Genomic DNA, 26,952 nt, shown 5'->3' with positions numbered 1-26,952 from the left:
AGGAACTTCATACACATTAGTTGTCCCTATTCACCTTTTCCCACTAGCAACATTTTACATTTATGCAGACAACAAAGATTAGAAGTGAGGACACAGAAGAAATGCAAGTTATTATACAGATATTTTAAATGAGTAGAAATAATAAAGAAATGAGCAGAACTTAGGCGAAGAATTTGTTTTTGTAAGTGGAAAAGAAGAATGAGATCTGAAGAATCAGTATAATTAAAAAACAGGTAGAATTTTATGATGAAGTGGAAAGAGAAAAGTCAGATTCAAGTTAATATCCATTTATCTTGATATTTGTACTGGGTGAACCAGTAAGATGGTGATATCTTTAAGAGCCTGAAAATGGCAGTTTTTGGCAAAAACATGAGTTTTTCTGTTTAAGGAAAATGGTAAAAAGAATATTTATATTCATTCCATGCAAGTAATCAAATCAAAATGACAACAAATTGTAGATGCTAGTGCTCATCATGAAACATTACCAAGGTTTCTTAGTGATATAACTGCATTATTCTAGGAGATCAAGTAATCTTTACAAAGAGCTTTCTATTTATTAAGTATAAACTTTCAGCACTATTTCAAAAAATTCATACTATGGACAATTTCAAAATTTAGACAAGAATTCACTTAACAGCAAATTACAAATAACCAATACAATTGCATCCCATGACTAATTTTAACACTGAATAGTTACCATATAATCTGAAGAAGCAATGAACTCCACAGTTGGATTCTGAACTTCTGGCCGTTTATGAGGCTCTCCATAAGATCGGGTAAGGGGATTATACATAAATTCTTCAGGAACTAGATAAGATTAGGAATCCAGTACAAATTTAGTAACACATATACACGCCTAGAAATAAACTCCTCTATCATCAATATTTATGAGGTTTACAACAGTTCTGTGAAGATCTAATGATAAAAACTAATGCCTTAAGCCCTCTTTAAAAAAATAAATCAGAAGGATAAAAAAACTTATTTACTTAAATCTGATGAGAAAACCAGGATACAAGTAATCTTGCTTCCTAGGCTTGTGCCCTATTTCTTGTATCACATGACATGGAAAAGAAATCAGACAGAAACACAGATTCAAAAGCAATTATACTAACAGGACCTAAGAATGACTAAAGGGGACAACAGATACACATGCACACATGTCACACATACTGGCAGAGATCCACACTGAGTTGAATGAACCAAATGTACAAACAGAAGACAACCTTAACTTGTCAGGATCAAGCATAATTAGTCTGCATGATCTCATCTGCATGACCTTCACTGCTGTATTTACGAATTCTTTTTACTTTCCCCTCCCCGTCACTCTCCTCATTAGCAATTATTCCCTTGGCCAGCCAAAACGAAGTGTCCCTAGCCTGTATTCTCTCCATTAAAAGTGGCATGGAAGTTTTTAAAGCAATGAGGAGAGAGAGACCAGATAACGGCAAAAATGTCAAAATGTTTAAAATAATATAAAACACACTTATTTTAAGAATCTGAAACTCACCATCATTAACTCTATAGCACAAATTGCATTTCCATCTACGTTGATCAATGAAGGATACAAAAGGGTTGATATATGTTCGACAAGATCGGCACCTCACAATGGTACTGGATGTTATCACTGGTAATTGCTAGGAAATAAAATAAAGCTGTTGTAGCAGAAAAAGCCCTCCAGAGGAAAATGGACCACACACTGCTCTGCTCCATATACAGAACAGAAACCACACTCGTGTTTTGAAATTGAAACATTTTAATAAAATCCAGTGGTGCACTAAGCAACACAAGCAGCTATCAAGTTTTCTCCCTCTTCTGTCGCAAACTATAAAATAACACTAAAATAAAGTCAAACCAAATGTAATGAAAGTTACTGGCAGACAAGAAAAGCCTGGTTGGCCAAGAAAATAGAATAACCTCAGCTATCAGCTAAACTCAAGAAACAAGAGTGAGAAAGAAACATGCACCATATAAAAATGCCTTTGTCTTTGCTGCTTGCCTGCACCTGGTAACAGACTCTCAAGACCCTGCTTGTTAGACAGCCACACAGTCCTGTTGGGGACTGTGGCCACGAGAAACCAAACACATGTGCCTCAAACACTATACATCTCTTTATGCTTAGTTTGGGGAAGGAACTTTATATTCAATATAAGAAATTTAGAAAATATGATACGTATTATTCTATCTCCCTGAATTAACTCCTGATAACATTTTAGTATATTTCCTTCTGGCTTTTTCCCTCCCTATCCATACATAAACATTTATTTTTGTACTTAATTTTTTTCACAAAAATAATTTTTATTACATAACTATATATCATTTGTGAAAAAATCAGGAAATATGTTTAACTGAAAATAAGAAAATAAAAAATTATCCAGAATTCTACATTCCAGAGGAAGTCACTGCTGCCAATTTAGTGTATATACTTCCAGAAGGTATCACATATGGAATATGTATTTAGACAAAAATTTTCGGGGACTTCCCCGGTGACGCAGTGGTTGAGAATCTGCCTGCTAATGCAGGGGACATGGGTTCGAGCCTTGGTCCAGGAAGATCCCACATGCCGCGGAGCAACTAAGCCCGTGCGCCACAACTACTGAGCCTGCGCTCTAAAGCCCACGTGCCTAGAGACCATGCTCCATAACAAGAGAAGCCACTGCAATGAGAAGAATGAGAAGCCCGCGCACTGCAACGAAAAGTAGTCCCCGGTCGCCGCAACTAGAGAAAGCCCACGCACAGCAACAAAGACCCAATGCAGCCAAAAAAAAAAAAAATTTCACCTATGTATATGGGAAATTAACTATCTTGGTTTCGAGATAAAGGTTGCAATTTTATTACAGGTGATCAAATAGTATTTACTGAATGAATAAATTGAAGGTACTTGTTGCATATTATAATTATTCTATTTTCTATTCACTTTGCTCCTTTCTATACATCCTAGTAGGAAAGAAAGCTCCATGAGGAAGCAATGACCTCTGTATCCTCAGCATCCAGCATGATAGGTAGTCAATAAATATTTTTTGGTTGAATGAGAGCAAAAGAAACTCAGTAGCGATGAACGTAGGAAACCACAGTCATAAAAATGTGTGAGGGAGAAATGCAACTTAAAGTATAAATAGAATGTATCTGGATAAACGTTATTTCTGAAGTTTAGAAATTTTAAATTAAATTCAACATATCTGCATGAAATACCAGAAGTATGTGTAAAAATCCAGCAAGCTAGGTATTAAGGCCAACAGACTATGGAAACTTTAAAAAGTAATGTTTTAATTCAATAGACTTGAAGCATTTAAACTTTATTATTACAAAGGTTATTTGATTAATACAGTTGGGAACAACCATATGGTTTTCCTCCCTAAATGCATATCATTGCTGGTGTTTCCTTTATGTTTAAAAAAGAACTCCTAAAGTTTATCTATCCTCTACGGCCTTTCCAACTTCTAAAACTACTAACCTTTCAAAATCCAGCTCAGATCTCATTACTTGTAGAAAAGTCTGCTACTGTACCCAGAGGAAATCCCTTCCAATACTATATTCACCACCTAAGTACTTCATAGAATTTGATTAGTTACATGTATTAGTTTTCCTGCACTGTAATTATTTGCACTGTAATTATTTGGGATATCTTTGTCCCCTGTTAGATAAGAATTTCTTAGGGGCAACATCAATGACTTAATTATCTTTGTATTTACCAGTGCTTAGTTTAGGGCCTGTCACAAAGCAGGTGACTGAAAATGTTTGCTGTATTGAAATTGACAGAAATGATTAATTCTAACTTCAAATGAAAGAAAATGAAAAAAATTCTAAGAAAATATACAATCTGAATACCTCGCACATAAGTACACAGGTCAGTACCCACTAATATTTTAAAATGTTACTTTACCGTTAAGTCTCTGAAGGGATGTAACAACAATCCTAAAGGAAGCTTAGCTTTATTCAGTAAAGCCTGTGTCTGTGGAATATTTGTCAAAGTACACCGAAATGAACTGCAAAGATATAAACAACACAGACTACGTTAGCTATCAGAGATAAAAAACAATATTGATGTAGATAGTTGTAGATAACTAAACATTTAAGGGCATACATGAAAATCATTTGGGTATATTACATAACTACAATTAGGAGGGTCCTGATTACTTTAAATGGGCATATATGTAATTTATATGTCAAAAGGCCTAAATTAAGGACTCAACATTTTCATGGTGAAAAAGTACAACACATCCAGGAACAAACAGTAACTCCATCATGACTATCAGGGCATGAACAGGAGGCAGTAGATAACATGAGTGAAAAAGTACAGCTTTCATGATACTGTTCCTGCTTTGCTGTCATTCTTCATCTGCTGAACTCCTAATCTTTCTATGAGACTCATCAAAGTTATAGCTTCTTGTGAAACCATCCTCACCCTTGATCACAAGTCAGAAAGAAAGACTTCTTCCTCTCTGCTCTGAGATCTGTTTATGCTTCTGTGTTATCAATTAGTCTGATCTGCTTTACTTGGTTGTGTACTTTCTTTATCTTCTCCATTTGAGATTAGAGATCATTTTGTCCTTGTGTCACCCTGGCACTATTCCTCTCATAGAGTAAGTAACTTAAGGTCAGTAGACACAGAATCAATAAAGGAGCAACCAAAGAGATAAGAAGCATAGGAACTGGAAACCGTGACAGGAATTTCAAGGAGTGCTTGACTGTATGTAGAGATATCCAGTTATGGGTTGACTCCACGCTGGTGACGTTCCTTGAACACGCCAAGTTGGTTCTGGCTACAGGACTTCTGCATTTGCTGTTCATGCAGCTTGGCACACTCTTTTTCAAGAGTCACATCTTGCTCTCTCATTTCATTCAGATCTCTACTCAAATGTTAATAACTCCTTGGGAAAACCCATCCCGACTCTTCAATTAAAAATAGTCAACCTCCACCCTTACTACTCTCTACTTCATAGTTATTCTCTGAAATTACATTTACATTATACACCCATTGGTTTGACTGTTCACAGTGTGTCTTCCCTAATAGGATATTGGTTGTATGAGATTGAGAACTTTGTTTTGTTTACTGTTTCATTCCCAGCACCTAGAAACAGTGCCTGGTACTTTTAGAAGGCATTCAGTAAATATTGAATGATTTATCTTAATACGCAGGCACAATTATTATTCCTGTTTTACAGTTGACAATACTGAGGTTTGAGAAGTTGAGTAATTGGCAGTTTCACAGCTACTTATCAGTGGAACCATGGTATGAACCTAGGTCTGTCAAACTCTAAAGCCTATTCTCTAAAGCCTATTACTCTGCTTTGTTGTTTTGATAAGAGATATTTTCACAGAAAACACATAACTGAGTAGAAACACAGACACCATTCCCTACCTATGTGATCTCTTACACATATACATAGACTATATTTACCTACTTGGGGGATGCCTAACCATTCATAGTACAAGGCCATAATCCACATACTTATCGACCTGATGGCAAGTTACATTCAGAAGGATAGGCAGCTACTTTCAATCTAGAATCAATGATTATACATTTTTATAGAATGATCTTGGCACTGCCTTTGGCACTGATGGGGGTGCTGGTGGTAGGGTGTGGTAGAAGAGGTGGAACCCTTGAAGCACCTCCATTTTCTGTTTCCTGTATTGGAAATCTATATAAGACTTTGGTTGAAAAAAAGAGGAACTGTTTTTTTAAAAGCTAGAAAACTACTGCCTTTAAAAAAAGAATACATATATAGATATAGAATATATATATATATATATATATATATATATATGGTCTCTCTATATATGGGACCATATATATATATATATTTATATATATGGTCTCTAAAGAACACTAATCCTAATGCAAGGAAGAAATGCTGTCTGTGATGTTGTTGTGAATCAGAGTTGTTTGTGAATGTTGTCTGTGCATCATTGTTTACTTTTTGAGGAGAGTTTCCACAAGCAGGAGGATGTCTGGGTGCAGAGGAATATCCTATTCTTATGAGACAGAAGTAAGGAAAGCAGGTAATAACAGAGAACTTTTGGTTTTGGGTGCACTATGAGGTGAGTAACAGAGCTCATCCACCCAGACGATACACCAGGGGTTTGTGGCCACCAGATGGAGGCTGCCAGCTAAACTTCTCCATAAGGTGAGGACATATTCAATAAAGAAAATCCAAATCTAAATTCAGGCTGGATAAATATGCCTGGGGGCAATGGTCTTCTCATTCTACACTGAGTGGGAAAAGAAAATTCAGAGATAAATTATTTATCTAAACCTGTTGTTGGGATTACACAAATGACATTTGTATCCTTTTCAAGCAGAGACTGAAGTGCATAAAACTTTAAAGATTTCACTTTATTTAAAAGACATCAGAAGTTACTACTGGTGAAAAGTGAGGAAAAAGAAATTTAAGAAAAAAAATATAGTTAGATTTGGGTTCCTAAAACCCTTCACTAAAATAGAAAAAACATTTCCTAGCATTAGATGATAGGGAATGAGATTGGATGGCGACAGAGATGGGGACAGGATCCAATGACCTAAATTGAATTTTACATCTAGAATTTCTATACAAACTAATTTACAAGAGTTCACATTAACAAAACTTCCAATCAAGGAATTAATACCATAGTACTTTTACTATTTTTGAAAGTCATACAACGTTTTTGACAAGGTTTTACTTACTAAAGATTATAAATTAAATACTTACTCTGGGCTACAGTTTAATTTTTTGAGGTCTAAATTCAAGTTAGGTACAGGAGCCCACACAGGAGTCATGGGTAAAATATTTCTCTCCTGAGTAAGGTTTACAGGTCTCAAACTTTCTGGTTGTGAAGAACTCTGAAGACTCAATCCTCCCAGACTGGAGGACAGCTGGTTCATACCAGGATACTGCTGAAAAGGCATTTCAAAGCAAAACAAAAGAACAATGTTAACAAACATGAATAAAATTTATTATCCTATATATAGGATGTTAACATACAGAAAGGCAAGAAGATTAAAAAAAATTTAAATCTGGCTTTGTAACAGTAAAATAACTTAATAGGACAGCTCAGTTTAAAGCACTCTTGAAAAAACTCAAAGCAAAAATGCTGAATAAATTTAAACCTTATTTGCATGATTAAACTCCACAATAAAATTTAAATAATGCTTTTTTCAACATCAAGAATTTGGTTTCTCTGAATATCTTTCATACTGGAAAAGCAGGGTAAATGCTTGTTTTTAAAGTTTTTTCAATTTTCAGAATGAGTTGATGCCGTAGAAATGACAATGATGTTCAATGAGTTCTGCTTTGCTTATTTTTTGCTTCCCTTTATATTTTTAGTATCATTCTGAATTCATGCCTTTTATTAACTCAAAGTGACTTAATGAATTAGTTAGTATTCACTTTGATGGCCAAACTACCCAATCTTTGGCCAGTGAGATCCCCTTAAAGCTGACCCCAGTGTCCTTTTGATATGAACCCACTGCCTCTGTTAGCTTCCTTGCTTTCTGGAATGACATTTTGTACCATTCCTCCTTCAGACTTCAAATCAATCACTTATCCAAAAAAGATTCTTGGTTCCTTTTAAGTAGGGATGGTATCTAGAGACCATAATCTGGATAATAAGGGTGTTCACTGCTAGTGTGCTGTTATTACTTCCAGACTTCTACAATACGTAGAGATAGAAAACATAATACATTTTTAAATAGAAGAAAAAGAATAATCAGTTCACATTGACATTTCCAATTCAAATTTAAGATGATGGTGTTTTAATTTAACTTTTTTGATTTTATGCCTGCATCTCTCTTCTCTTTTGCTGAAAATCTTGATTCCTAATGGTAACAGCCTTACTTATTTGTTTTATCCTACAATATACTAAAATAGTTCCAAAATGACAACACTAATATTATTATAAATGTAAAGTTATTAAAATAAAGATTTCTTTGTAGTTCTTTTTGTCCTTGGATTATTTCCCATTGAGAACATACAAAATACTGAGTTTTAAGATTAGTTAGAATACTTTTCTTCTGTATCAGAATGTATCCAACTTGATAAACTGGTTTGCTTGTTTTTGTTTGATTTTAATTTTTAAGGATTGCTTTTCATCTTTTTTTCCACTTAATAATCTTTTTTTGAGTAAACAAAATTTACCTAATTCTAATGTCAAAACTTTACAATAATTCAGAGATATCTTGTTTCACTCTTGATCCCTCCCCCCAAATAACTATTTTTATCAGTTTTTGGTTTAATCTTCCATTGTCTGTATCTACAAATATAAACTAATATATACACTGCTCTAAATATGACCCGTTTTTTCACCTAAAAAAAAAAAGTCCTGGCAATAACTCTATGTCTGTATATAGAGATTTTCCACATTCTTTTTTGTAGTTATCGAGCACTCCATTATGTGAATGTACTGCAGAATTCTAGCTAATCAGTGCAAAATGATAAAGTCAGGAAAATCACTATTTTACAACCCATATGGAAATAAATGATACAGGTAATGGTCATCTGGAATAGACGATAAACAGGTATCAATAGATGATAAAGCCACTGGGTAAAAGCATAATGAGGAACCTCACAATGAAAAGATCAGGTTGTCACCATATGAACCCACTAATCAATCCTAACACCACTAAAAGTGAGACAACCAATTATTATTGTAATGTACACAGAACCAAAATATATTGTATTTTGGCTTAGGGAAATAAATAAATGAAGTAATATACCTGAATATAATTGGGCCATTAGATCTAATTTCTAATAACATAGAAAATGGAACAGAGGAACGAGTTAAATGATACCACAAGAAGCAATCAGCCAAATTCAGAATGTGGAACATTCTACAGGACAAGAGACCCAGGTTTTTCAAAAGATCAAAGGCACAAAAAATGGGGGTGGAGCTTTGTTTTAAAATTAAAAAGAGAATTAAGAGACATAAGCAAATTCAATTAGTAAGTCTTGCTTAGCTCCTGATTTGAACAAACCAACTACAGAAGAGCAATACTGAAACAGTCGGGCAAATCTGAATATGGACTGAATTTTAAACAACATTTAGAAATTATTGTTAATTTTGTTGGATATGATAGTGGTATTGTGGTTTGCAAGAAATTATCTTTTCCATCTCCCTGCCTCCCCTTGCCCAGGATTAGCTTTAAAACCCTCAGTAAGAAAAGAGAGGGGTGTGTGTGTGTGTGTGTGTGTGTGTATGTGTGTGTATGTGTGTGTGTGTGTGTAGAGGATAGGTCAAACAAGTATAACAAACTGTTGACAGTAACTGAAGCTGATGGTCCTAAGGAAAAAAACCCAAAACTGGATAATACAAGAGATTCTTTCAGTTTTCAGTAGAGCTGTAAAGGAGGAGACAAAAATAATTACATGGATCAGTAACAGTGTATAATGGAAAACCTCAAACAGACCCAAGTTTAAGATAAGAATTTAGAATTTAAGAATTTAAATTTAAGAATCTAGGATACAAAATAAGGGTGGAATATTTAATCAATGAGGAAAGATAGATTATTTAATAAATACCAGTGAAATTAGAGCTAACTATTGAATATATATGGGGGGGGGAGAAATGAGATTTATTATTTACATTATGTACCAAAACAAAACCTTAAAAGATGCAAAAAAGTGAAATCACCAAAGTAAAAAAAAATATAGGGCTTCCCTGGTGGCGCAGTGGTTGAGAGTCCGCCTGCCGATGCAGGGGACACGGGTTCGTGCCCCTATCCCGGAAGATCCCACATGCCGCGCAGCGGCTGGGCCCGCGAGCCATGGCCGCGGAGCCTGTGTGTCCGGAGCCTGTGCTCCGCAACGGGAGAGGCCACAGCAGTGAGAGGCCCGCGTACAGCAAAAAAAAAAAATATATATATATAGAGGGAATTTTTCCCTAATCTTAAGGTTGAAAAGACTTTTAAAAGATACAAAGGTAGATGGGCTTCCCTGGTGGTGCAGTGGTTGAGAGTCTACCTGCCGAGGCAGGGGACACGGGTTCGTGCCCTGGTCTGGGAAGATCCCACATGACGTGGAGCAGCTGGGCTCATGAGCCACGGCCGCTGAGCCTGCGCGTCTGGAGCCTGTGCTCCGCAACGGGAGAGGCCACAACAGTGAGAGGCCCGCGTACCGCAAAAAAAAAAAAAAAAAAAAGATACAAAGGTAAAAACAAAAGAAATTATAATATGACTATATAAAATTAAACATTTCTCCAATTAAGAAAAAAAACATTAAAATTAAAAACAAGTGTCAAGCTGGGGGAAAAAATTGCAATATATTAGATAAAAATGTTACAAACTAGAAGGACCTGAATAGAATAATGGTGAAAGAATATGAACAGGGATTTTGGTAAAGAAACACAAATAACTAATAATTATGAAAATAATTTAATATTTTTGCTTATAAAATATAATACTTGGCATACTTAGTAATACGGAAAAGTAGGCAAAGACACTTTTGCTAGGAATATAAATTGGTACATTATTTCTCCATACCTGACCACCAAATACTGATCAACTACCGTCTACTATACATCTCCACTTGGATGTCTATTAAGTATTCTAACTTAATATGGCCAATTCGATTCCTGTTCTCAGAACTATTCCTCTGTCTTTACCATCTAAGTAAATACAGTACCCTCTATCCAGATGCCCTGCCAAAAACCTAAGTGTTATCCTTGATGCTTTCTTTCTCTCACCCGCCACATCCGATCCATCAATAAGTCAAAAGATATCCCTTATCCATCCACTTTTCACTACCTCTGCCAATACCACCTTAGAAGAAAGCCCAATTATCTATTTCTGGGATGATGGCAAAGCTTCCATTTGTCTCCCTGTTTCCATTTTTATCTTTTCAAATACTCCCGGCCCTAATCTGTTCTTCACATAGTAGCCAAATGAGTCTCTAAATACGTAAATCAGATTTCATTCCATTACATAAAGTCTCCTATGTTTTCCCTTCGCACTTGATGTAAAATCCAAGCTTCTGACTATGGTTCTTCCCTAGCTCTCTGATCTCATTCCTATTATTCTTCCCATTGCTAACTGAGTTCCAGCCACACTGGGACTTTGGTCTTAGAACGTGTTAAAGTTGCTCCTGCCTTAACGTTTCTGTATATATGTTTCCTCAGCCTGAAATCCTCTACCCCCAGATTTTTCCATGTCTGGCTTTTCCTGTCATTCAAATATTAACTCAAACATAACTTCTATAATGAGGGCCTTCCTGTTTACTCTTTATACCCAACCCTTGCAATTTCTTCCACTCCTCTTGATTCATAGCACTTGTAACTATTTGAAATTAGCATGTTTTCGTTTTTATTTTTTAAAAGTCTTTATTGAATTTGTTACAATATTGCTTCTGTTTTATGTTTTGGTTTTTTGGCCACTAGGCATGGGGATCCTAGCTCCCTGACCAGGGATCGAACCCGTACCCCCTGCACTAGAAGGCAAAGTCTTAACCACTGGACTGCCAGGGAAGTCCCTGAAACTAGTTTGTTAATTTATTGCTTTACTTACTTACTGTCCCATTGGCCCTGCCTTCCCACCAAGTTGCTTGAGAGAGGGAACTCTGTTTTGTTCACTTAGCTTCCTCTTGTAACCTCAGTGCCTAGAGTAGGGCTGCCACACAGCAGAAACTCAGTTAAGTTTTCACTGAATGAATAAGTAGAGAGAAATTCCAAAGACCGGTAAAATTAGGTGCTATGATTCACTAATTTCACCTGAAGAGATTTCATCCAAGGAAATAATGAGATGAATGCACAAGGTTTGTGCACACGTGTATATTTTGATTTTAACACTCAAGTTATGCCCAATAGTGGCAGACTGGGTGATTATAAAGTGTTATGCAGCTATCAGGTAAAGGATATGTAATAATATAGAAAGGTTTCCTCTTATGCTGTTCAAGGATTTTAAAAAAATGCAAAACAATGCCTATATTTATCAACTTATTTGTTTGTGTAAATAAGTCATTTACACGACCAGCTTCTTTACTGGCTTTCTCCTGCAAATGCATACAGCAAGAAACCCAGAAGAACAGACTCCAACTGTTACTTTTTATATCTTGATGGTGGGAGTATTGATTGATATTTATTTTCTTCTTTTTCGCTTATCTGCATTTTCCTACAGTTGATCATGCACATTTTTTTTGGTTAAAAAAAAAAAGCCATACAGTATCTGTATCTGGTTTTTTACATATTCACTAAAATATTTTTCTATTTTTTATTTTCATTTTTAAACATCAACTTTTTCCCTGTTTTTCTACCCTGAAAAACTAATTTAAGTTTTTTCTTCCTCAAAGGGCAGCCATTGGGGTTTCCCACTACTTAATAAAGGTCATCATAAATAAATGAACACAAAGAAAGCCCTTAGATTTCAGAACCCTCCCACTGGGGTTATACTAAATGCAACATTTAAAGGCATTTCAATTTTACTATAGAAAGCTGCTAAAAGCTAAATTAAAATATTCTAACTAGGACTTCAAAAATAAATGGCTGCTTTTAAAATTAGCTTGTTAATGTTAATATTAGATTAAAATCTATAACCTTTTTTTTAGTACACAGGTAAGAATTTAAAAGCACATCCTAGCTATGTGCTTAAATCATTATTGCTCAGTTACCCTGAAATAGTGGTGTTCCATCTGGACCAATAAAGTCATAAAGAAAATCTAACAAATGGAAGGCAGGGAAATCTGTACTAACCAACCACATTTCTCCAGTGCCTCTCCCAGTTTCCTTCTTTCTTCTGTGCTTTAATTCTAAGATTAAATTCCAGGAACAAATGGTTTTCTTATTTCCCCTCTAATTTTCATCAGTTCACCACCAGATGAAATTTCTGTAAGGTTAGTCTACTACAAGCAGTTTTTTATTGTAAGTAGAATGCTTTTGCCATTTAAATTGTTTCCTTATATTTTATTTTTTTCCCAATAAATATAAATGTCAAATACTTATTGTCCTATTATTAAACTGATATGGTATTTAACAGGTAACTCCAAGAAAGGTCATGTCAAAAGAGGTCATAGCAGTAATTATGAACAAATGTATTAATGAGCATGTATGTGTATGGAGGCTTTTACCAATTTCAGTTATATGTCACAGAGAGTTCTTCAAGTTAAGAACTGAGACCAAAATCCCAAACCACACTTATACCATGTCATTTTTTGAGGAGAAAGGCAGCTTAGTAATACAGAATTTAAAATAACATTTACTTTAATTTCCCGATCATAAAATTAATACCTGTACATTGCAGAACCCCTGAAAAATAAAAGTACAATGCAGAAAAGAAAAATCACAGTAATACCTTTTATCTTCTTCTATGTACGCATGTGCGCACACACACGCACACACACACACACACACACTTACACACAAACTGGAATCAAATTCTATGTATGTTTGATCTAGACTTACCTGTATTCATACCTATGATCTATTTGAATCACCAGGAATTTGTCAGAATTGATAATAGTTTCACAATTTTTATAGGATTTTTTTTTATGACTAAATACATACTTGAGCATACTGCTGGAATCCAGAATACACTGGGCTACTGGGTGGCACTCCGGAATTAAGTGGTGCTGTAGCATTCTGATATCCAGGCTGCAGAGCTGGATAACCATACCCAAATGGCTTGGCCATTTTTGAAGGCTGAGGAGCAGCTGGAGCTGGAGCAGGGTCAGGAGCGGGATCAGGAGCAGGGCTGCTTGCCGATGAAGAAAGCATGTCTAACAAAGGGAAAAGCATGGTGTTGACAACTGAAAGTCAGGACTCCACAAATACTCTTGGCTGAGCCCATAGCCTTTGGCATCTCCCTTTTTATTAAAACTTTTTTATTATGAGAAATTTTGAACATACACAAAAGTAGAGAGAATAGAATAATAAACCCCATATATCCATTACTCAGCTTTAATAATCATCAGTATTTGGCTAATCTTGTTTCACATGTTCCTACCCCATCTTTTTTTTTTTACACATGTATTTAAAAGAAAACCCCATTTCGTATCATTTCATTGACAAATACTTCAATTGGTATTTCTAACAGATAAGACCTTTATATTTATGCATATTAAATATATATAATACCACATAGCATATAATATAAGTATATATTTATGTATATTAAAAATACAGTTATTTTTCCTTTTATTCTCTCAGCAGAAATGGCGCTAAGAAGCGGAAGACAAAGCAAAGCAATAAAAAGAGTGTCGGGCTTCCCTGGTGGCGCAGTGGTTAAGAATCCGTCTGCCGATGCAGGGGACACGGGTTTGAGCCCTGCTCTGGGAAGATCCCACATGCTGCAGAGCAACTAAGCTCGTTCGCCACAACTACTGAGCCTGCGCTCTAGAGCCCGCGAGCCACAGCTACTGAGCCTGCATGCCACAACTACTGAAGCCTGCATGCCTAGAGCCCGTGCTCTGCAACAAGAGAAGCCACCGCAATGAGAAGCCCGCTCACCACAACAAAGAGTAGCCCCCGCTCGCTGCAACTAGAGAAAGCCCACGCACAGCAACAAAGACCCAACACAGCCAAAAATAAATAAATAAAATAAATTAAAACAAAAAACAAAAAACAAAAAGAGTGTCAACTACTCTTTGCTCTAACTTGCCTTTTTATCTGACCCTGACATTTATTTAAAAAAAAAAAAGTCCACGGAAGGAGTGGCATATTACCACAATCCCCTAGAAGTCTGCTTTATTTGCAGAGGCAAAAATGAAAGTATGAAAGACAGTCTAGAATAGTGTCCAGCTCCTAAAACAATGTCTGGTATGTAGTAGAGGCCAAATAAAATGTAATGAATGAATGTTCTTCCTTTATTTAAATTTAAAACAGAAACTAAAACTTGATTAAAACTGGGGGAAAAAAACTGTAGAAAGTTTTATCACCATATACAGGAATAACAACAACAAAAAGTCAAATCTAAAATACATGTGTATTTTAATCTCTCGTCACTGTATTTCACTATATATTTTCATATAAAAATTATATTCTTCACCAGCAATCAGACTCTGCAAAAAGAAAATATGTTCTTAAAAGCATCTGACTTAAGAAATTTATTTTTTCAAAGTTTATTGAGGAATCATCTTTCTACTGACTCTCTTCGCTCTCATTTTGAAGAGACATTCCTAGACATTCTGCTGTCTATTGTCTTGTGCAAATTAGGCCAGCACTGGCTTACTGGCTTTCTGGTAACTTCCCAGACCTCTTAAAAGGACTAGAGCGTCAATGCAGTGTCATATACTTAGATTTCCTGCTTGTCTCTCCTCACTGTGATGGGACTGTAGGTAGAAAGGTCTCTTAACATGACACCAGTCATCAGCTCAAGAAATGAAGAACTGGAGTCCTAAACATGGGGGTCTAAAACTTTTCCCCCCTTTTTTAGGAAAAGGACAGTATTTCATACATTTCTATAGTCCCTAAGATCTACCTAGTACCTGACACAGACTTAATTCAGTTAACCTTACTGTGATAGATGTTCATAGCTTTCCTTAATTTTGGTGCAGTATAAATAGTTAGAAAATTTATCTAAGGTTATTCGCTTACTGTCAAAGCACAGTTCATAACAAGATTAAGATTTGTTCATTAAATGAATACAGATAAACACAGCAAGGTCTAACTCCAAGGCCATCATCTTTTAACTATACCACATTAGATGTTTTATTTCAGGTTAATTTGAAGCTCATGAAATACGATAGCTGAATAAATAGTATTCACCTTTTAGTGAATGAAGTAACTCTTCTAGAATATTTTGACAATGGTAATTGCTTTTGGAATGGTCCACAACTTTTTACACACACACACACTCTCTCTCTCTCTCTCTCACACACACACACACACACACACACACACACACACATCCCTAGGGAAAGAATATCCTTAACCACAAAAGACTAAGTAGCTTATTTAAGTATTCTTGAAATGTTAAAAGGGAACTCTGTACTAAGCTGAGAAGATTAAAGTTTTCTACTGACTCATAGAACAGTGATAGCAAGACGGTGTGTGAAGTCCAGCACACTCCAACTTCAATTAAGCTTCATCCTGGATAATTAACAACATGATAAGAAATAAGGCGAAGAGCAAAATTACTTGTTCTGTTAATCCTAAAGTTTGGAATCATTAGAAAGAAAAGACAAAGAAGGAGGTCAGGTGTGGTTGTCAGGCTGTTGGTGATAGGAGACAGGCAAATGAGGAAGATCACAGCACAAGATGCTATAATGAAATAACTAATCATTATAGAAGTTCAGTTCATAATTTTTTTAAACACTATCCACCACTCCTGTTCCTACATATGACCAAAGTTACTTCCAGATATGGTTAAAAGTAATGCCTCCAAAACCTACCCCCAAGTTGGTTAATCTATTTACCTGGTGGAGGCAGCCAGGAGCCATAGGGGGAGTAAAGAGTCAAAGACTATTTATATTCAGAGGCTAGTTGGAAGAAATTCAAGGACCTAAGCATGAGAACAGAAATATAAAATTTATTTAAGGAATTATTAGCAGAAAAAGAAGGGAAAAGAAGAGAAAAATTATTCAGTATTAAGTCTTTTAGAAAGAGGAAAAAGATAAAGACCATGGTAACAAAAATCAAATAATAAATTTCCTTAGGCCTCCCAAAAACAGCATCCACAGTTGTTATATGACAATTACACCATTAAATTAAGGCTGAAAAAACCAGGAAAATGTCCCTTTTTTCCTGTTAAAAATATAGTCTGCTAATTATGTATAGTACATGTTCATGTTTGAAAGTAATTGATGGTAACTTTTCAAATAAACATCAAATACGCACAAAACAAATTACCTGGATAGCTGCCTCCTTCTAGGGCATCATAACTGTTGGGCATTGGAGAAGCACTGCTTGTGGTAGAAGAGCTGTCAACACCTAAAAGGAAAACCAAAATATCTACTAAGTTTAAAATGACAACATATCTTAAAGCAACCTTTGGCAATTTTGAAAAAGATGTTTTGCTGATCTAGGAAAATTCCTGATCCTAAAAACATGAAATGACCGATGTTTAATGACATTTAAAAAACCATACATAAATTTCTGATAATAAGAACAGGGGGTGAAAGTGGGAAGAATACGGAGCTGATAAGTGGAATAAAATTTAAGCAGACACACATGAAGGCATCTTAAAGAAAAGATACACAACTTTCAAAGTAGTCAAACACACAAACATCAATTTTAGATTGATAGAAATGTTAATAAAATCACACCTCAAAGATTGGATCTACCAAATCACAAGCTATTAAATACCTTATATCAATATCACGCTATTTTAAGATAATTAAATTTTAATTACTTTTATAACTCAGCATAGCTGTATGAAACCTTCATAAGAGAGGAATCTATGGCTTGGGTTGCTACCTAGCATGTTACTAAGCTTTTCTATGCCTCGGTTTATTCATCTGCTCAATAAATATTAAACAGTACCTGCCATATTTAATAAGGTAACAAAAATAAAAGGTACCCTAATAAATACGTGTTAGACTATAAGAATTTTTATTACATGTGTTCGTTCAAAACTTGAAAGACTAACGGGAATATTCAGTGGCCATTTACGATAAAACGTAGTGGTGTCACACAGCTGGTAGAACATATATTTCTCTCATTCATTCACTTAACAAATATTTTATTGAGAGCCTACAGTTAACATAGGTAGATACACTAGAGTATATACTAATTAATAAAACTGAAAACACACTCAGCCTCTCTCTTGTGTTAAAGATCTTGGTCTTTTTCACCAGAAGACAAAATTCTGTGGTACAGAGGTTATCTCTGGCTCTTAACACCAATATTATAACCGGGTTTAAACTACATTTTAGGTTAATTTTCAACTGTGATATAGAAAGAATAGATATACATAACTATCTTTCATTGAATAATTTTGGTTAACTACAAGAACTCAGTGTATTGACTCAGGGCATAATAGCTAAAATTTTTTGTGTAGGAACATTTTGTTATCAGTAAAGAACATGATCTGGAGGCAAAAGACTGTAGTTACATTAGACTGTCATTTAATTTCTAAATAGCTTTGGGTTAGTGACAATCATCATAATACTCTCTCTCGCAAAATGAGAACAATTTTTTAAATGCCCTATGTGTGCTTTTTAATGTTCTTGTGATGCTTAGATGAGACAGCGGTTATGAAGCAACTTACAAAAGATGAAGGCTATAAAATAAATAATAGGTGAAAGACACTAATACATACTAAGTGCTTTCTTTGTGGTAAATAGACTATTGTTGCATATATAAGTCATTACTCTTAATTAAGAATGGGAAGTAATGGCTCTTCCTTTTCCTTGTATTTGTGAATTTATAACTAAAGAAGAATGCCGATATACAAGGTCAAAAGTCTTGAAGTAATAGCATTAAAAAACAATACACCAAAACCCAAATATTCGCCAAGAGATGAATGGATGAACAAAATGTGGTATATCTATACAATGGGATATTATTCAGCTATAAAAAGGAATTAAGTACTGATACAGGCTACAATATGAATGACCCTTGAAAACATGCTAAGCAAAAGAAGCCAGACACAAAAGGTCACGCTGAATGATTTTATTTACATGAAATATCCAGAATAGGTAAATCTCTGGAGATAGAAAGTAGATTGGTGGTTGCCAGGGGCTGAGAGGAGGGGGAAATGAGAAGTTACTGCTTAATGGGTATAGAGTTCTTTTTTCGGATGATGAAAATGTTTAGTTTTATCAAGTTCACTACATTTACAAAGTTAGAACTAGATAGAAGTGGTGACTGCACGACAACCCAAATGACAGAATCAGATAGAGGTGGTGGTTGCACATCACTGTGAATATACTAAATGCCACTGTATGCTTTAAAATGTTTAATTTTATGTTATGTAGATTTCACCTCAAAACAAAACAAAACCAATATGCCAAGACATTTCAATGGGGAAAGAATATTCTGTTCAACAAACTGTGCTGGAACAACTAGATATCCACATGCAGCAGAATGAAGTTAGACCCCTTCCTTACACCTTATGCTAAAATTAACTCAAAATGGATCATAGACCTAAATGTAAGTGCTAAAACTCTTAAAATATGGGAGTAAATCTTCACGACCTTCAGTTAGGCAATGGATTTTTAGATATGACATCAAAGGCACAAGCACCAAAAGAAAGAAAATAGATATACTGGACTTCATCAAATTAAAAAACTTTTGTGTTCCAAAGATATCATTAAGAAAATAAAGATATAACCCACAGAATGAGAGAATATATTTGCAAATCATATATCTAGTTAATAAAGGTCTAATATGCAAAATATTTACAGAACTCTATGACTCAACAATAAAAAGACAAATAACCAAATTAAAATGAGTAAGGGATCTAAACAGACATTTCTCCAAAAAAGATAAACCAATGGCCAATAAGCACATGAAAAGATGCTCAACATCACTAGCTATTCTGGAAATAAAAATCAAAACCACAGTGAGATACCATTTCACATCCACTAGGATGTCTGTAATTCAAAAGACAGATAACAAAATGTTCTGGCAAGGATGTGGAGAAATGGAAGCCTCCATGAGATTGTAAAATGTTGTAGCCATGTTGAAAAACAGTCTGACAGTTCCTCAAAAGGTGGCAAACAGTTATCACATGACCTGGCAATTCCATTCAAGAGAAATGAAAACATACACCCCCACAAACAGTTGTGCATGAACGCTCACAGAAGCATTACGCATAACAGCCCCAAAGTGGAAACAACCCAGATGTCCAACAACTTACGAACAGGTAAATAAAATGTGATATTTATCCACACAATAAGATATTATTTAGCAATAGAAAGGAACACAGGACTGATACATGCCATAACACGGATAAAACTTGAAAACATTATGCTGAGAAAGAAGACAGTCACAAAAACCAAATAGTATATCATCTATTTATATGAAAGGTTCAAAACAGACAAATCTATAAAAACAAAAAGTAGATTAGTAGGTTAGTGCGTGTATGTGCGCATGCGTGCATGTAGGGGGACAAGAAAAGGAAGTGACTGCTAAAACATGGAGTTTCTACTTTGAGGTGAAGAAAGTGTTCTACAATTACACAGTGATGGTCGCAGAACTTTGTTTAAATTTAAATGAGTGAATTTTATGGTATGTGAATTATATCTCAATAAAGTTGTTATTATAAAAATACCATAGAGAACAAATGTATGGACACCAAGGGGGAATGTGGCGGGGTGGTGGTGGTGGTGGTGGGATGAACTGGGAGATTGGGATTGACATGTATACACTGATGTGTATAAAATTGATGACTAATAAGAACCTGCTGTATAAAAAAATAAATAAAATAAAATAAAAAAAACCATAGAAGCAAAAATAAACAAATGAGACCTAATCTAACTTAAACACTTTTGCACAGCAAAGGAAAACACCAACAAAATGAAAAGACAATCTACAGAATGGGAGAAAAAAATTGGCAAACGATGAGACCGACACAAGGTTAAATATCCAAAATACACAAAAAGCTCATATAACTCAGTATCAAAAAACAAACAAACAACCCAATCAAAAAACTGGGCAGAAGACCTAAATAAACATTTCACCAAAGAAGACATACAGATTATCAACAGGCACATTGAAAAGATGCTCAACATTACTAATTATTAGAGAAATGCAAATCAAAACCACAATGAGGTATCACCTCACACTGGTCAGAATGGCCATCAACAAAAAGTCTACAAATAAGAAATGCTGGGGAGGGTGTAGAGAAAAGAGAACCCTCATGTACTGTTGGTGGGAATGTAAATTGGTGCAACCACTATGTAGAACAGTATGGGGGTTCCTTAAAAAAGTAAAAATAGAGCTACCATATGATCCAGCAATCCCACTCTTGGGGGTACATATCCAGAAAAAATAAAAATTCTAATTTGAAAAAATATATGCACATCAATGTTCACAGCAGCACTATTTACAATAGCCATGACATGGAAGCAACCCAAGTGCCCATCAACTGACAATTAGCTTAAGGACATGTAGAGTGTGTGTGTGTGTATTTATATATATACACACACAATAGAATATTACTCAGCCATAAAAAGAATGAAATATCGCCTTTTACAGCAACATGGATGGACCTAGAGAAAATTATACTTAGTGAAGTCAGACAGAGAAAGACAAATACTATATGATATCACTCATGTGGAATCTAAAAAATAATACAAATGAATCTATATACAAAAAAAACAAAGCTTTTGCACAGCAAAGGAAACCTTAAACAAGACAAAAAGACAACCCTCAGAATGGGAAAAAATATTTGCAAACAAATCAATGGACAAAGGATTAATCTCCAAAATATATAAACAGCTCATGCAGCACAGTATTAAAAAAACAAAAACAACCCAATCCAAAAATGGGCAGAAGACTTAAATAGACATTTCTCCAAAGAAGACATACAGACAGCCAAGAAGCACATGAAAGGCTGCTCAACATCACTAATTACTAGAGAAATGCAAATCAAAACTACAATGAGACATCACCTCACACCAGTTAGAATGGGCATCAGCAGAAAATCTACAAACAACAAATGCTGGAGAGGGTGTGGAGAAAAGAGAACCCTCTTGCACTGTTGGTGGGAATGTAAATTGATACAGTCACTATGGAGAACAGTATGGAGGTTCCCTAAAAAACTAAAAAGAGAATTACCATATGATCCAGCAATCCCACTACTGGGCATATACCCAGAGAAAACCATAATTCAAAAAGACACATGCACCCCAATGTTCCCAATGTTCATTGCAGCACTATTTACAATAGCCAGGTCATGGAAGCAACCTAAATGCCCATCGACAGACGAATGGATAAAGAAGATGTGGTACATATATACCATGGAATATTACTCAGCCATAAAAAGGAACGAAATTGGGTCATTTGTTGAGACGTGGATGGATCTAGAGACTGTCATACAGAGTGAAGTAAGTCAGAAAAACAAATATCGTATATTAACGCATATATGTGGAACCTAGAAAAATGGTACAGGTGAACCAGTTTGCAGGGCAGAAATTGAGACACAGATGTAGAAAACAAATGTATGGACACCAAGCGGGGAAAGCGGCGGGGGTCTGGGGGTGGTGTGATGAATTGGGTGATTGGGATTGACATGTATACACTGATGTGTATAAAATTGATGAGTAATAAGGACCTGCTGTATAAAAAAATAAATAAAATTAAATTTAAAAAAAAACAAGAAAAAAAACCCAAAACAAAACAGACTCACAGACATAGAAAACAAACTTATGGTTACTAAAGGGGAGAAGGGGGTGGGACAAATTAGGAGTATAGGATTAACAGGTACATAATACATAATACTACCTAATTATGCTGCTTAGCTTCTTCTTTCCATCCATGTCAAATCAAATATTAATGCTTAAAAATATTGCCCATTTAGATAATAATGCTATAGTAACAAACTTTAAAGTATTAATTTGATAGAAATATTCTATTTTATTTATTGGATAACTTGAAACCTGCTAGTTTAAAATTCACTTTCAGGGCTTCCCTGGTGGCACAGTGGTTAAGAATCTGCTTGCCAATGCAGGGGACAAGGGTTCGAGCCCTGGTCCAGGAAGATCTCACATGCCACGGAGCAACTAAGCCCATGTGCCACAACTACCGAGCCTGTGCTCTAGAGCCCGCGAGCCACAACTACTGAGCCCGGTGCCGCAACTACTGAAGCCCACGCACCTAGAGCCCGTGCTCTGCAACAAGAGAAGCCACCTAATGAGAAGCCCGTGCACCGCAACAAAGAGTAGCCCCTGCTCGCCGCAACTAGAGAAAAGTCTGCACACGGCAACAAAGACCCAATGCAGCCAAAAGTAAAAATAAATAAATAAAGTTATAAAAAAATAAAATAAAATCCACTTTCAGGTACTTCCCTGGTAGTCCAGTGGTTAAGAATCCACCTTCCAATGCAGGGGACACGGATTCAATCCCTGGTCGGGGAAGTAAGATTCCCACATGCTGTGGGGAAACTAAGCCCACACGCTCTAGAGCCTGCACATCGCAACTGGAGAGCCTGCACGCCTCGACTAGAGAGAAGCCTGAGCGCAGCAACGAAGAGCCTGCGCGCTGCAACAAAAGATCCCACGTGCCGCAACTAAGAGCCAATGCAGTTGAATAAATAAATTAAAAAATATTTTAATTCACTTTCAGAAGAAAAGAACAAATGCAAATCTCTATTTTGAACTTGTTAAAATATCAAAGCAACAATAAAAGTTATAAATCCAGATGAACCACTAAACTAAACAGACTCAAACTTTGCTAAAATTTATTGTTCAGATTAATTCTAATTAGGTTATGCCATTACTGCAACACAAATCAAAATATATTTTTTAAAAAGGTACATTATGAAACATGTCAATATTCTAAACATGCTTAAAAACACCTTCACTAGTTCCCCTACCATTTTACAGAATAAGGTCTAAATGCTTTTATACTGCCATAAAAAAAAACTTCAAAATTTGTCTTCCACTTTCCTTGTCACCTCCATCTCCCACCTGTTCTTGTACCATCTTCCCTCTTTTACCTTATGACACAGTCACACCCAACTTCTCACTCTTCATCCCAATACACTATTTTTTGTGTTATGTACCGTACATATTGGTCTGTTAGCCTAGATTTTCTTTTTCCACATGGCAAATTCCTACTCATCCTTCAAATTTCAAACCCTTCCTAAAACCTTTCTGACATGCCAATGGAAATCATTTCTTCTCCTATATAGGGACATTTTCTTAACCCCGAATTACTGTACTTTTCAAGCTGTACTGTAATCACATATGATATCTGCTTCCCTGTCATATTATTAGTCTATAGAGGCAGCTATGCTACTGTATTGATATTTGGAACCACGATACCAAGCAAAATACTGCTTTCTAAATACGAGCTAGTTTTAGTCGAATGAGAAGCTTTGGTACTTGTCACCACTCTTAAAACCTCTGATAGGTCCAGTGTGCCTTAGTCACTTCACGCTACAGTTAGTGATAACAAATATTCTGAGATCAAAAGGAGGGTGAGTATGAATGTAATACTTGGGAAACATTTTCCCTCATTCTTTTACTGGCTCTATGTCACAGGTTGTGAGAAGAAAAGGGGAAGTCAGAAAAGAGCCGGAGCTGAATCTGAGGAAGTAAGGAGTAAGGTCAAATGAATAGCTCAGAATCTGTGAAGTTGGGGGGAAAAAACCAGGATGCACTGAAGCCTTCTAAAAAAAACTGAAGCCATTCTCTCTCCATGGGTCAACCAAGTCTAATATACTTACTTACTAGTACTGTTCAACTTGAAATTAACCAGGTAATTTGAGATTTCACTTCCTCATAACTTGTATAAAACATGGAAAAACTGTAAGTCAAATTCCATCTCCATCACTCACCAGTTGAGAGAAAATGGACGAGACTCCTAACATTTCTGAGCCATTCCTTATTTGTAAAAACAGATGTTATAACACCTACTCCACAGGCCTAATGTTAAGATTAAACAGCTATAACAGACATAAATTACACAGATACTAGCCAGAGACTCAGGAAATGTTCTTCTTTTTTTCTCTTCCCTCTTCCTATGCTAAAGCAGTGCTACAAAAGAGGGGAAAAGAAAGACCAAGACAAGAACCTCCTGATGGATAAGGCCAATCGTTTGTTCTCAGACTTCAACCAAACTTTCCTTAACATTTATCACTGAGAACCAAGTTACTTTTGATTTGTAAAAATGGTTCTCTTCTTTCAGTAATACTCTGCTAATACTCTCCCCCCTTCTCCAATCTGTCTTCTACCTTAGTCTAAGAACTCATATTTCTCACTGGCTTATTCCAAAAGCTTCAAGCTCTAATCAATTTCTTCTGTAAATGCGAAATCAATTTGCATTTCCAAAATGCAAGTTTGGTTATGTTATTTTCCCATGTAAACTCCTTCAGTGACCTCTCACTACCTTCAAGATAAAATCCAAACTCCTTACTAGGAAACGCAAGGTTCTTAAAGATCTTACCCAGCCATCCTACTCACCCTCATTCAATTCTTGCTACTGCTCTCTGCAAACCATAGGTCCCAAACTCACTAAAGTTCCCCAAATATGCTACCTTCTCTCAAGCGTCTTGCTTTGTTTCAAAAAGTGTCTCTGCCTCTCCCCAGATCCCTCACTTGCCCAATTCCAAGTTCTTTCAGATTCAGTTTAGGTTCCCCTGCCCGCCCTCCAGGAGAATCCTCCCTGTCATCCCACCCTACATCTGGTTCCAAATTCTCCTATGTAGTCCTATAAAACACTATGATTAACACAGGACTTACTATCATTTTGTTCTATATTCCAAATCAGACTGTGAGCTTCTTGGGCTTTTAATCAAACTCACAAATAGGGCATTATTTATCTGTTTATAAGTTGGTTGTTCAGAACTCAGAACATACTTTTTCAAAGAAATAATGAAATAACTGGTATTTATTATCCCAAGTTGTTTCATAAGCACTCTTAAAAAACCCATAATCCATATTATTGATTAAACACTATACATTTATGACAGGCTGGAAAAAATAAAGCATTTGCAAATGTTTAGTATTTCAGTTAATTAGTTTTAGGGCTAGCCTAGACATCCAATCACCATCCAATCACTATTTCTATTTGAAAGTGCCTTCTGAATTCTAACTCTGGACACTGGTACCATATCTCCTTCTGCTATAGCCCTAATACTCTGCCCTCTTCCACTGTACAGAGAGTTGGAGTTTCCAGCTATAGCAATTATATATACAGGATGTTTGCAAGCTAGGTGTTCAGGTAACAGGTATCATCTGCAAACACATGACCACATTTTCTTTTCAATGTATATGAATACTGAAAACCCTGAAACTAATACTGTTCTTAATGGCATGGATATCTTTTTATATCCTTCACAGACCTAGGACATGTGTTCAATTTCTAAAATTTAAAAAATATACTAAGTATGTATTGAATTAGTTGAAAGATATTTATTTGTCAAAATAATCACATAGTACATCAGTTAAAGAGAAAGATAGATTTGAACCCTTTTAGGGATTTTCTTTGGCGGAGGGTAGGGGAGTGGTGGAAGAAAAGGGAAGATGTTGATCAAAGAGTACAATCTTCCAGCTATACATGTTCTAGGGATCTGGGGATCTAATGTATAGCATAATGATTATAGTTAACAATACCATATTATATACTTGAATTAAAAAAAAAAGAAGAATTTTCTGTGGAAGTTCGAGATAAGGCCAATACTGTGCTGTTATCTACAGGAGTTGACTTAATTTGTTCTGTATCAAAATACAACATGACCTTTTAAAATATCCAAGCAAACCATAAACGTATCATTATCTTTGACATAGTACCTGGCACTGAATAATTACCATTAGCCTGTGTGAAAGTCAAATAAAAACTGACTAGCACCTTAAAATTCATTATGAAAAAATCAGAAGTTTTTTCCTAACATCATTTACAAAATATAGCATCAAGCTGTCACATTACTAGAGCCATGGGAGAGAGCTTCCTGTTGTCCTCTGGCCTCTTCCTAACCAGAAAACTCCCTAGAGGAAAGGCACTGGGAGTATGGATAGCAGGTGACAGAACATTAGCTGACAGTGTCTCCCAGGGACTAGGGCTGATACTGATCTTTGGTTTTTTACTCTCCCCTTTCACCTTATTTCACTGCTTTCTCCCTTTCACTCCCATTTTCAAGTTAGTATTCCTTACTAGTATAGGTATGACAGTACTTGTCTTCAGTACTGAATCTAAAACTAATAAAAGGTCCACTCTAGCACTAACAACTGAAGGAGTGAATACCTGTGACTGAATAAACTTAGTGAGGAGTTTAAGATATAACCATTATGGGAACCTGATCTCTTGCTATCTGTTCAAGTTTTCTTTAAGTTTATTCTCCAACAATTCTGCACTTTTAGAAGCTGCCAACAAAACATAAGACTGTCTCTAGTACAAAATCCTATTTTAGTTTCCAAGTGTGCATTTAATGAGGAAACCTTAAAAAGGAAG

General features: G+C 35.6%; 1 protein-coding gene across 4 annotated transcripts in view; it reads right to left on the bottom strand.

The window, feature by feature from the left end:
* The window catches only part of SEC24B (SEC24 homolog B, COPII coat complex component), a 92,758-nt gene that overhangs the window by 21,624 nt on the left and 44,182 nt on the right, over window positions 1-26,952 (bottom strand). For 2 of the 4 annotated variants that reach the window (XM_081225487.1, XM_081225489.1), the window contains 6 exons: window positions 16,744-16,824; window positions 13,462-13,673; window positions 6,687-6,871; window positions 3,881-3,983; window positions 1,508-1,634; window positions 698-807 (listed from right to left, as the gene is read on the bottom strand). In XM_081225487.1, the coding sequence (XP_081081613.1) occupies window positions 698-807; window positions 1,508-1,634; window positions 3,881-3,983; window positions 6,687-6,871; window positions 13,462-13,673; window positions 16,744-16,824 (818 nt within the window). The remainder of the gene's footprint in view (window positions 1-697; window positions 808-1,507; window positions 1,635-3,880; window positions 3,984-6,686; window positions 6,872-13,461; window positions 13,674-16,743; window positions 16,825-26,952) is intronic. The other 2 variants (XM_081225488.1, XM_081225490.1) reach the window with 1 other exon arrangement.

Source organism: Mesoplodon bidens, assembly GCF_964165515.1.
Source record: "Mesoplodon bidens genome assembly, chromosome: 1".
Taxonomy (NCBI): Eukaryota; Metazoa; Chordata; class Mammalia; order Artiodactyla; family Ziphiidae; genus Mesoplodon; species Mesoplodon bidens.
The sequence above is the reverse complement of the archived record's forward strand: the minus strand, read 5'-3'. Positions and strand labels throughout refer to the sequence as shown.